This window comes from Akebia trifoliata, chromosome 1, assembly GCF_017979445.1.
Source record: "Akebia trifoliata isolate Shusen 1 chromosome 1, ASM1797944v1, whole genome shotgun sequence".
In the NCBI taxonomy this organism is placed as follows: Eukaryota; Viridiplantae; Streptophyta; class Magnoliopsida; order Ranunculales; family Lardizabalaceae; genus Akebia; species Akebia trifoliata.
This window is the reverse complement of record NC_141375.1, coordinates 34,198,898-34,212,039: the sequence shown is the minus strand read 5'-3', so window position 1 is coordinate 34,212,039 and position 13,142 is coordinate 34,198,898. Positions and strand designations below refer to the sequence as shown.

Genomic DNA, 13,142 nt, shown 5'->3' with positions numbered 1-13,142 from the left:
TAGAAAGATTGTATTGCATACCGACTTTTACTTATAGCAAAGTAGGGGTGTCAATTGAATCATATTTTTAGTGGAATAAATTATAATTAAATTGATACTTTATAAATAATATGTTATTTTTTAGAAGAAATTTTTTTACAATAATTTTGAAATATATATATTTTTTCTATTTGATTTTTGAGAATTGATTTGACAAGTATACATGATTTTTGACGATTCTAGTTTCGATTCTACTTATTTTAGAATTGAAACTGATAAGAGGTGGAACTGAAAAAATATAGTGGTTATGTTTCTAATTTTTCGAGGACGGGACCTATCGACAGCCCTAAACAGACTACCAGCCTTTTAAATTTATCAGGATTGGTGTGTTGCAAGTAAAAGTTAGCGTGTCAATAGAATTTCTCAAACCTCCTACACGAAGGCTAGTTTGGTAAGAAAAACACATTTTAAAGTGTTCACAAGGAATGGCTTTGCTGTAATTAAGTGCAAAAGCAGGATCTCGCATCAAAGTTTCATGGAGTGCTCTGAAAGCTGGTAGTGTTCGTTTTCGTTATCTATCTAAGAAGTAGAACTTAGAAAGCGAAAGTAATGGAGAGCTCTTGCATTCTACAATCTCTTGTCATGATTTCTTCTTCTTCTTCGTCTTCTCCTTCATCTTTCTTCTCGAGTTCTCATATTAAAAATGCAAAAAACAAGAAGAAGAGCAGAGGAGTGGCCATGGCTTCTCTTCGCCATGAAAACCCATGTGATCCCAATTTCTGCAAAAGGAGAGAGGTTTTGTTTCTGGGTGTTTCAGCTCTTCCTCTCCTGCAACTGAAAGCAAGTGCTGTTGAAGGTTTAGCGAAAGGTCAGTTGGATGTTTTCTTATTTTTCATTTTATTTTATAAGTAAAATCTTAGTAGGGTTTGTTCTACGTATTTTTTTTTTCTTTGATTAAGAAACCGAGGTTTTGAAATTGATGAATTTGGTGAACTGGGTTTGATGGGTTCTTTTTAGAAGAAGATATGTTTGGTTAGTTTCTTCATATGGGTTTTTCTATGGCCTATTTATTTTTAATTATTTAATTGTGGAGCTGGGGTTTAGAAATGATGAATTTAGTTTCTGCATTTAATTGCTCGTTTTGCTTACTAAGTTTTCTTCAACTAGGGATTTGATATTCTGAAATTGATGTGAGTCTAAACAATGGGTTTTTTTTTATAGTAGAAAATCCTTTTTTTTTTGCCAATTAATTCCAGTGATACATTATTTGTTTTGTTTGTTAATTATGATTCTTTGGGTGAATTTTGATTTTGATTATGTTAGAATAATTATATTTGAGCACAGATAATTGTGATTTTAGGGTTTGAGATATAGTTAGAATCCAATGGTGAAATTCTCCCTTAAGTAAAATTGAAATTTCAAGATGATTAAAAAATAAAGAACTTTCGAGTTGAATTTGGGATATAAAGAGTGATTTGTGTATAAAGATGATTGAACATTGCAAATTGAACCATTGTTTGATCTAGTAAAGCATCCTAGATAGTGGAAACATACTTCTTGTATTGCCCATTGAGCCCAATATAGTGCTTAATATCACTGGAGTTACGTATCACCCAATGGGGGTGTGGAACCAGCAAAGGATTCTGGATCTTTCTTATAAAAGAATGGAGAAATGCAGAGCTCACGCCAAACCTACCAATTGAAACTGTGAGGTCTTGGGAAAGGTATCCTCTCCTTACCCCTAAAAATAAAATAAAGAAAATCATAGGAAGAACCCATGAATTGCTAAGTTGGTTAAAGTCTTTGGGTGTTGATACCACTACCTGGGTTCAAAAACCCGCTTTCACTGGCTAACTACTAACCACTTACTCACTTGCTTATCAAAAGGGGGTTGTTCTTCTTGACTTCCTGCATATTCTACTTTGTACTTCTTTATTTTGTAGTTTCTACTAATGAACTGTCACACCCATAAAAGAAAAGTTGTTTATAAGATGGCAAAGTTCAATGATGGATAAAACTCTAGTCCTGATATATTAGAAGAGTGAAACCTTACCCTGATTACAAAGGCTTAATTCATTGAAGGGAAAAGGCGATATGAATCATAAAGGAATGCTTCTGGCACTACTATATAGGACTTAAAAGCTTTGAAGATGGTAATTTCCAACTAAGAATTAAGCTTCAAACAAGAGAAGGAGATTACAAGAGTGAAAAAAGAGATTCTTCTTGGACAGGATATTTGAAATAACATATTCACCCTATACTAGCTTGGCTAAAAATTTGGAACTAGTTCGGTGAAGCTTTATTCAGCATGAAGAAATTTTGTAAATGTTAGTTAATTTAAAGAAGTTTATATAATTATTACCAAAAAGTGGTAAATACATTTGATAGTAAACGAAATGATTGAACGAGCATGACAACAATACTCTTAACTCATTATATCACAAAAAAAAAAAAAAAAAACTGGTAGCCCTCTACACATATTGACACAAATGTCTGAAAGTTTGGAAACCTGGTAGGGAAAATTTAAAATTAGTTGTGATAGTTAATATCATTTTATAAGTAAATAAAATTCAATTATGCATTCATTTTTCATACCCAAATTTACTTATGATTCTAAACATGCTTGTTTAGGTTGAAAAGAATTGAGATATAGTTTTCCTCGAATTGCTGATTTTTTACTAAGAACAATTTCAAATATGCAACAAGAGGATTGCTTGATCTTTACAATTCATTTCAAGCCCTACAAATTGTTTTTGACTCAAGAGTTTAAAATGTAATGATCGTTTTTAACTTTACAACGTCCCAAAAGTTAGCATATATGGAAAATAGGGATCGAAGTGCTTTTAGACACTTCTCATCTTGTTCTAAAGTTTCTGTCGTGAACAATAGAATTCATCAAAATATTACAGCCTTGCAGGTAAACATCTTTTCTCCAAGTTATAAAACGACAAAAATTGAACATGTTATACATAGTCAAAAAGTGTAATCAGTCCATATAAGAACCGAAACCTAGTTTAAAATCTTTTTCATAGTATGGACTATTTTTACCTCCATTATATTAGTCCATTGCTGTTACTTTCTTTCTCATTCACACTAATTTTTATTTCAGAAGAACTTGATACAAGGACACCAGGAGAGAACCAAACTGCTGAGGTCTGAATCTCTGCCTCTTCTGTTTTAGATAACCCGACTAACGGATTTGATGTTCAACATCTATCAAGCTTGAAATGTTCTGAAATAGATTATCGCTTTTTTGGCCAGCAACTACATGAGAGAGAAGCACCACCAAGTCCATTCCTGTCGCTTCTGAATGTTGTTGGAATAATTGGCTCAGGTGTGCTTGGGGCATTATACACATTGTCACAGAAGGATAAGACAGCTGCAGAAGCAACAATCGAATCTGTAAACTCTCTATACCTTTTTCTTTTGAATATGAACTAATAATCTTTTATTTTCCAAATAATTTAGGGTGTGCATGATTGCTAAGAAAACCTTTTTTTTTGGGAATTTCAATTTTATGAGAAAATGGTCTCAAGAAAATGAATTTCCTGAGAAAACATTTACTGGTGTTTGCACATGGAAAATATCAAAAAGAGATTTGGTGTTTAGTTTTGTGGGTGGGTATGGTCCTGAAGAGAAACAAATTAGAATTTTCTGTGCTTACGAGAAATTTTTTCTCCAAGGGGCTGTTTTGGCAAATATTTTCATTCCTTGGCAGAAAAATCATGGTATTTGGTAAAATGGTTTTCTTGCAAAAATGTGGAAACAAATGCAGGGTGAATTGGATCTCCATTACCAACAATTGTTTTCCAATGGGCTCCAACCATTTAACTCTTCTATCCATTGTTTGATATGCAGCTGAAGAACAAACTGATCGAAAAAGAAACAGCTGTGGTTTCAATAGAGAAGAATTACGAGAAAAGGTTACTGAAGGAAAAGGAAGATAGAGCTAATCAAATCAATAAAGCGAAGGAAGAACAGTTCTCTTTGTTGAACCAACTGAGTTCCTCGAACAGCACAATTGCAAGCTTTCGAAAAGAGCTACAAAGCGAGCAAAGGTTAGTTGAGGAACTTAAAGCCCAAATTGAGAGTCTTCACAATGGTCTCACAAAAGCTGGGGAAGATAAGAAGATCCTTGAAGTCAAACTGAAGGAGAAGCTTGATTCAATCGAGGTCTTAGAGGAAAGAATAAACTTGCTCACCTTAGAAATCAAGGATAGGGAAGATAATCTCCACAGCCTCAATTCCTTACTCGCTGAAAGGGAAACTGAGTTTAATAACTTGAATTCTATCTATGAGCAAGTTAAGGCAGATCTCACAGAAGCGAATTCTGAAATTACAGGTTTGAAAGAAGAAATCCTTAAGAGCCGAAAAGAATTAGATTCTTCAAACTCTGCCGTGGATGATCTAAATATGAGGATAACTTCATTAGCTGATGAAAGAGATGATATTAACAGAAGATTTGAATCTCTTCAGGGAGATTACAATGACCTGAAGTCATCTTCCGAAAAGAAAGCAGCCTCAGACGCGAATCTCTTGGCAAAGAGAGAGATTGATCTTCGCCAGCTCGAAGAAAAGCTCGGGTTTGCATTGAATGAAGCAAGCATTAACCAAGCATTAATTACTGATTTATCCAAAGAAAGAGATGGTTTGAGGTCTATGTTGGAAATTGAAGTAAATAATGTGGAGAACCTGAGACATGAGCTTCGGATCACGCAAGAAACTCTAGAAACTTCGAGGATTGAAATTTCTGATTTGACACAACAGCTAAAACAATCAAGAAAGCTGTGTGAAGAGTTAACTTCAGAAGTTTCTAGGATTCAAGTTGAGTTTGCAGAAGCTCGGGAGTCATTAAAGATGAGTCTGGAGGAGGCGAGGTCAAGCTCGGAAGTCCTGTCAGGGGAGCTTGCTTCAGTCAAGAAAGTTTTGGAGAAAACCAAAGAAGAGCTTGGAGTCGTGTCTGATGAATTAGCAGTTGTGACCGAAACTCGCGAGAGCTTAAAGAAGGAGCTGTTGGATGTCTACAAGAAAGCAGAAACCACATCCCATGATTTAAAAGAAGAAAGAAAGGTACTTGCTTCTTTGCGAAAAGATCTAGAGGGGTCGGAGAAACAAATCCTGAAAGACAAAGAAGTGAGGCAGATTCTTGAAACAGAATTAGAAGAATCTACAAAGTCGCTCGACGAGGTAAACAGAAATGTATTAATGCTGTCGAGAGAACTAGAAATGACAAACTCTAGAATTGTTAGTCTCGAGGATGAGAAGGATATGCTTTACAATTCCCTTATGGATCAGAAAAACATGTCAAAAGAAGCTCGGGAAAATGTTGAAGATGCCCACGACCTTATTATGAAGCTTGGGAAGGAGAGGGAGAAATCGGAGAAGAGAACAAAGAAGCTCGAAGAGGAATTAGGATCAGCTAAGGGTGAGATATTGCGACTACGGAGTCAGATAAACTTGACAAGAAGTCCTATAAATGATGTACACCAGCAAAAGAGCAGCGAAGTTGAAGACGGTGCTGCTGTTGGCAAGAAAAAAATTGGGAGGAGGAAAAGTAGCAGGACTTCGTCACAATCTTCTTAATAGAGATCGAGGTTCCAATATTTCTTCTTATTTCGAATGCCTATTTTATGTTCTTCGAAGCTCTTTACGTCAATTTTTTCAGCTAATCCAATACTGCATATTTTGCAGAGCCCTGAGAATTGAGAATACCATCATTCGGTAAGAAATCCTTAGTATGTCGTGTTTATGATTCTTATCAAAATGTATAATATTAGGTTGAGCAATCTATTAAAGCATTTTAACATTTGTTTGTGTTTCTCGTAGAATATTTGATTATCATCTAACATCATCCTCAAGGCCTTATTCCAGACACAGTGATCAAATTCAGATTTGGCGATCATCCGGATGGGTCAGCTTGGTTTGATTCGGTAAAGATAAAAAAAAAAAAAAATGCAGAAATTAGGATCATTAAGATGATGTTCTTAAGGAATAAAATAGGTGCATAAGAGTGGGTTGTTGAGAGATGGAGAGAGGATGAAGTTGGGACTGATTTAGTTGATCCAAAAAAAAAATACTCTTTATCAAATTGGTTTCTCATCTTCCTGGTGCCTACAAGGCAATCACTCTCTTTAGCGGTCTCAATTCGGCCGGCTGGCCCAGCCCACCCGACAAAACGAGGTTTAGGGTCTTGTTGGGTAAGGCTCAATAATTTTTGGCCTGTCAAATCCGGATTGGGTTAGGGCCTTATATTGTCCAACTTGGCCCGGCCTGCTACTAAATATTATAGAATTATTTGTATTATATTCAAGTAGATGAATATTCTTTTAATAAAAATAAATTGTCTGATTATAATTTAATTCTATCTAGAACCTTTTTTTTGAAATTTGGTTAATAAGACATTAGTTTAATCATTTTAATAAGACATTATCAAATTTGGTTGGATAATCTTCAAACACAAAAGAAAAATATTTGAAAATTTTCATTTTTTTTTTTTCATTAAAATTTTATAATTTTATTTGGCCTGAATGTGGACCAAGCCAAGCCCGAACCCGTTAGCGCCTGTCTAGGGCTTAGTGGACTTAGGCCTGACAAAGGCATAGGGCTAGTCCTAGCCAGATCCCGCTTCTTTAGGGCCGGGTTAGGTCTCAACCAAGCCCAGCCCAAAGTCACCCATCGGGCCTGGAAAAAAAATTTGAAATCGAAAATGCCATTCGCGAAACCTATCATTTATGTATCTCTCTCTAATTGCTTGGAATGCAATTGGATCGTGAACAAAGTCTCAACTCAGTTAACAAAACGCTGTAGGTTTGGGCAGATTTTAGGCTTGATTACATGTAGAAAAAATGCTTCCAAATTAAAGATTACAAAATTACCCTTAAAATATAATATAAAAAAAAGACGACTTTAAAATGCATTTATAACCAAAATCCAAGGGCCCGTGTGGATACAGGAGTCAAAAGTACTTAGAATATAAGTACTTTCATAAGTACTTTTTGAAGTACTGTCTGGAGTTGGTGGATAACTATTGTGTGTTTGGATGCAGGTTCTGAAAAGTACTGTCAGAAGTACTTTTGATAGAGTTTTGTGTTTGGAAACTATTTTGGATTTTGTTAAAATAATCAAAATGCCCTTATAAGTATCAGTTACTATTTTTAACATTATAACTCTACAAATTATTCTTCAAAAGAAATAAAAGTTATGGTTTTTATTCATAAAAACTAATATAAACACCCAACAATTATAAACAAATATAAGATATTGTAAACAAATATATACAACCACTAAAAATATGAAGAAGCTTTCACCAAATCAATGGATAGTAAATTTATGTGTAATTATTCACATCAATCTTGCAATAAGAAAATTTCAACTATGGTTGGAATGCTCATGGATAAATCATTGAGTGAGTAATTGGGAGAGCAAGAAATCCAAATTCAAATGCTACACTATAAGGCTACCACCACATCAATGGATAATAATAAAATATTACTTAATTACATTTTTGAGGGTATACTTGTAATTTTTAAAATTTATGAGGGGCATACTTATCCCAAATACTACACCAAAAAACTACCACCACATCAATGGATAGTAATATAGTATTACTGCAATTGCATTTTTTAGGGTATGCTTGTAATTTTCAAAATTTATGAGGGATATATTTGTCCCAAATGTTACACCAAAAGGCTACCACCATATCAATGAATAGTAATATAATATTATTCTAATTGCCTTTTTGATGGTAGGTTTATAATTTTCAAAATTTATGAGGGGCATACTTATCTTAATCTCGTCATTTTGACAATATTTTGTGGCTCCGCGCAAGAGTAGTTTAGAGAAGTAGCATCATTGGTACTCCGTGAAAAAGTACTAAAATGACTTCACAGTAAAGTAGTTTTTTCCAGGAGTTATTTATCCAAACACCTTTAAAGTGCTTCTGACTCCCCACAAAAGTCAGAAGTACTTAGAGAAGTCAATCCACACAAGCCCCAACAGTCCAGCTTTCAACTATCAACAACAATATATGATTTTTGGGAAGCAAAAGACGTGGATTTCAGGTATAAAATTGAAGAGTTTTCAAACTGTAGTAGAAGAAGATGAGGTTGAATAGTATAAAAATAAGCATAATTATAAATAAAAGCTAACAATGAGGTAAAAATCATCCCATTCCGAAATTTCTAACCCTATAAAAACTGGTTTTCGAAAATAATTCAGTTATGGCGTGAGGATGCTTTTATTATTTTCCTAAAAATAATCTTATATTCTCTGAGGGTATTTGAGTCTGTTTTTCACATTTAAAACGAGGAAGGAAATCGCGTCAATGATCAAAGTTGCTTTCATTGGAGCACTGAAATCTTGTTCGTTATCTGTCTAAGAAATAACATAGTGACGGTTTTTGTAATTGGAAATTCTTGCTTTCTCCAATCTATTCTCATGATTTCTTCTTCTTCGTCGTCGTCGTCTTCTTCATCTTTCTTCTTGCGTTCTCATATTAAAAATTCCAAAAACAACAAGAAGAGCAGAGAAGTAGTAGTAGCCATGGCTTCTCTTCGCCATGAAGATCCAATTGTGTCCAATTTCAGCGAAAGGAGAGCGGTTTTGTTTCTGAGTGTCTCAGCTCTTTCTTTCCTGCAACTGAAAGCAAGAGCTGTTGACGTTTTAGTGAGAGGTCAGTTGGGTGTTCTCTCTCTCTCTCACTTCTTTTTTTATAAGAATTTTTTTATTTTTTTATTTTATGTTTTGGTTTGATGGGAATGGAGAAATGATTGAAATTGGATTGAATGAGTAACTGGTTTTTGGAAATTGATGGGTTTTTTCAACTGGGTTTGGTGTTTTAGGCTTTAAATGTTGTTTTTTTTTAAAGAAGAAATGTGTTTGATTGGTTTCTGCAATAGCTTCTTTCTCAATTAGTAATTGGGTTTCAAGATTTTTGTACTGGTTTTGATGTTTTAGACCATACAATTGGGGTTTTGTTGGTGAAAAATTGATGAATTTGGTGAACTGGGTTTGGTGAGTTCTTTTTAGAAGAAAATATGTCTGGTTAGTTTCTTCACATGGTTGCTTCTATGGAGTATTTTTTTTAATTATTTAATCGAGGAATACTGCTTCGACGATGATGATTTAATTGAGGAACTTTGGGTGGGTTTGAATTGATGAATTTGATGAACAACATGAAGGAGAAGCACCACCAATGTATACATGGTGAACTTGTGATACATTGTTTGTTTTGCTTGTCAACTATATTTCTTTGGAAGTGATTCCTCTTGTATTTGTGGTTGGGGGTGGGCCATTAATAGGAAGAACCCACCAATAGGCAATGTATTGGAACATGGCTGAATTTGGTCCTCCAACATTCCTCCTTTAATTTATCTTCGATTGGTGATCTATGATCTTGAACAACTTAAACCGGGCAGGGGTTAAGGGGGCAGCGCCCCTGACCAATTTTTTTTCTTTTATTTTTGGGGAGATAGACGTGTTTAGCAATTCCCTGATTTATAAATAGAGATCTCTAGGGTTGTAAAACCAAAAGAAAAGAAAATAGTGATTGTTCTTGTTCTGATCCGTGGACAAAGGCACACTGCAGAACCACGTAGATCCTTGTTTTTCGTGTGCGATTTCTGTTTTTTGTTCTCTTTACTGCTTCGTTGTTTCACTCCATACGTAATCGAGGTACCTAATTTATGAAGAGCCAGTGTTACTTGTTTTTCGTGAATGTTCTGTTCAAATGGAAATTGCTTGTCCCTGACGAGGATTAGTTCTTAAATAGTTGTTAGGTAGGTCTTCTTGACCTCCTGCATTTTCTACTTTGTATTTCTTTATTTTGGACAAAATTTGTCGATAAGATGGCAAAGATTAATGGTGCAAAAAGCTCTTGTCGTGACTCATGATATATCAAAGGAGAGACACCTTACCCTGATTACAAAGACTTAATTCCTTGTTGGGAAAGGGAGATATAAATCATATAGGAATGCTTCCTGCACTTATTTATAGGACTGAAAAGCTTTGAAGATGGTGAGTTCCATCTAAGAACCAAGCCACTCAATCTAGGCAAGAAGATTACAAAATTGAATAAAGAGATTCTCGTGGGACAGGTTATTTGAAATAACATGGTACCAAATTCAAATTTCCCCTAGACTTGGCTTAGTTAAAATTCATAATTAGTTCAACAAAACTCTATTTGGAATGAACTTTTGTAGAGGTGAGTTAATTTAAAGAAGCTTGAAGAATTGTATTGCCAAAAAGTGGTGCAAATGCATTTGATATTACAAGAAATGATAGAATGAGCATGCCAGTAACACTCGTAAATTTATGTCATAAAAAACAAATATTTGGAGTAACATATGAAAGATGAATAACTCTCTCCACATATTGACACAAATGTCTAAACGATTAAAAATCTAGTAGGAATTTTTTTAAAATTACTTTTGATAGCTAATATTGTTTTAAGTAAATAAAAATCAATTATACATTGATTTGTCATACTCAAATTGACTTTTGATCCTAAACATGCTTGTTTAGCGTGAAAAGAAATGACATATGGTTTTCCCCGAATTGCTGGTTTTTATCTAAAACAATTTCCAAGTGCAACTTGAGGGTTTTGAACTCGTGAAGGTTTGTGTTGTTTAAAATCTTTTTCATAGTATGGGCTATTTTCTCCTCCATTAGATTAGTTCTTGGCTGTTATTTTCTCTCTCATTCACATCAATTTTTTATTTATTTCAGACGAACGTGATATAAGAACGTCAGTAGAGAACCAAACTGCAGAGGTCTGAACCTCTCTGCCTCTTATGTTTTAAATATCCCAAGTAACATAGTTTAATGTTCAACATCTACCAAGATTGAAATATTCTGAAATTGATTGGTTTTTGGCCAGCAACTACATGAAGGAGAAGCACCCCCAAGTCCATTTCTGTCCATTCTGAATGTTGTCGGAATAATTGGCTCAGGTGAGCTTGGTGCATTATACAAATTGTCACAGAAGGATAAGACCGATGCAGAAGCAACAGTTGAATCTGTCCACTCCTTTACCTTTATACTTAAAAAATTCTATAAAGTGTTAGATTAGACCATGTTCTCTGCTAACTTTGTATTTATACTAAAGGTAGAAAATACAATGATAAGCACTTACTAAATGCACACCGATCTCTACAACTCATAACTACCATACACGCACCAATACTAACGACATTTGTAACAAAATTATTTGTTTTTTGAAATTTTTTTTTTTTTCCGAAAATAACATAACTTTGTATTTTTTGTTTGTTTGTTTGTTTTGGGTAGATCATTTTCTTGAGAAAATGAATTTCCTGAGAAGATGTTTATTCGTACTTGCACTGAGAAAATGTCAAAAAGAGAGTTGGTGTTTAGTTTTGCCGGTGGGGATGTTGTTAGAAAAACAAATTTGAATTTTCCGTGCTGAAGAGAAAATTATTTGTCCAAGGGCTTGGTTTGGCAAATGTTTGCATGTCTTGGCGGAAAGAACACAGTATTTGGGAATATGATTTTCTTGTAAAAATGTTGAATCAAATGCAAGGTGAATTGCATTTTCCCATGACAACCATTTTTGTTCCAATTTTCTTGCACAAGCATACATACCATAAGTTCAATTTTATTATCTCATCTCCATTACTAACAGTTGTTTTCTGATAAGCAGCTGAAGATCAAACTGGTTGAAAAAGAAACAGCCATGGTTTCACTAGAGAAGAATTTTGAGAAATGGTTACTAAAGGAAAAGGAAGATAGAACTAATCAAATCAATAAAGCAAAGGAAGAACAACTCTCTTTGTCGAACCAACTAAGTTCCTCAAACAATAAAATTGCAAGCTAACGAAAAGCACTACAAAGCGAGCAAAGCTTAGTTGAGGAACTTAAAGTCCAAATTGAAAATCTCCAGACTGGTCTCACAAAAGCTGGGGGTGATAAGGAAGATAAAGAAGAGGAACTAGTATCAGCGAAGGATAAGATATTGTGGCTGCAGAGTCAGATAAACTTGTCAAGAAGTCGTCCTGTTAATGATGTAATACACCAGCAAATGAGTGGTGAAGTCGACAACAGTGCTGCTTTTGCTTTGAAGGAAATTGGGAAGAGGAGAAGGAGCGATATTGGGAGGAGGAGAAGAGGCGGGAACTCGTTGCGAGCTTCTTAATAGAGATCAAGGTTCCAATATTTCTTATTATTTAAAATGCCCACATTTTATGTTCTTTGAAGCACTTTTATTTTGTGCTTTCAACTAATCCAATAGAATAATGATTTTCTAACACCCCCTCTGACACACGTCCCCATACGCCCCCTGATGTGGCATGTGCTAGAATCATAAATCATTTCATCGGGATACACAATTGCACATATTTATGGGATGTGCCGTCGTGTATCCCGAGGGGGGGAATCTATGGTTTTAGCCCATGCCACGTCAGGGGGCATGTGTCAGAGGGGAGCGTCAGAAAATCATGACTCAATCCAATATCATTATATATTTTGCGGGATACTGTTGTATATCTTGTAAAGGTGATGTTGAGCCCTGCAAATTGAGAATACCATTATTTGGTATGTAATCCTTGGTATGTTTGTGTTTATGATTCTTGTGAAAATTTATATTATTAAGTTGAGCAGAAATCTATTGAAGCATTTTAATGTTCATTTATGTTTCTCGTAGAATATTTGATCATCATCCTCAAGGCCTTATCTCACATACGGTAATCAAGTTTGGATTTGGCAATCACCCGGAAGAGGCAGTTTCAGTTTGGTTTAATTTGGCAAATGTTAAAAAAAAATCGATAACCATAATATAAATTTTCACATTATAATATACAATAATCATGTTAGGAGTTAGGCTGATAATTATATATATTTTTTGTTTCATTGTTTAATTAGGAGAATAGCCAAATAATTCCATGAAGACAACCACAGATTCATCGAATTTTTGAAAAAAAAAAATGGGAGAATTTTGTGACCGTAAATCTTACACATAATATTTTGTTAAGTTAAAAAATTTTACTTGATTCAAAGTAAAATTACATCTCTGCTTAAAATTTTCAGGATACAATGCAGGTGGGAACGAGTGTACATAATTACGAAGTGCTGGGTTAGAAAGCATATGTACTTGCTGTTAAAGGGTGGACTTGTAATTTTTTATTTTTTATTTGTTAGAGGACGTTAATGTA

The 13,142-nt window shown here is 34.5% G+C and overlaps 1 protein-coding gene across 4 annotated transcripts; it reads left to right on the top strand.

The window, feature by feature from the left end:
* Window positions 1-467: 467 nt before the first annotated feature.
* On the top strand, window positions 468-12,953 carry MFP1 (MAR binding filament-like protein 1). Of its 4 annotated transcripts, XR_015181952.1 has the most exons (7): window positions 468-847; window positions 3,089-3,132; window positions 3,241-3,381; window positions 3,838-5,573; window positions 5,671-5,700; window positions 10,705-10,748; window positions 10,856-12,953. XR_015181952.1 is itself a non-coding variant. In XM_086455119.1 (6 exons), exons 1-4 carry the CDS (start codon window positions 589-591, stop codon window positions 5,560-5,562), a joined length of 2,169 nt encoding a protein of 722 aa, XP_086311245.1. In that variant the 5' UTR covers window positions 468-588; the 3' UTR covers window positions 5,563-5,573; window positions 5,671-5,700; window positions 5,851-6,333. The 4 variants fall into 4 exon arrangements, 3 of the variants coding, with proteins under 3 accessions (XP_086311245.1, XP_086311242.1, XP_086311238.1); XM_086455119.1 differs by lacking the exons at window positions 10,705-10,748; window positions 10,856-12,953 and adding an exon at window positions 5,851-6,333; XM_086455116.1 differs by lacking the exons at window positions 10,705-10,748; window positions 10,856-12,953 and adding an exon at window positions 5,806-6,333.
* Window positions 12,954-13,142: the final 189 nt, after the last annotated feature.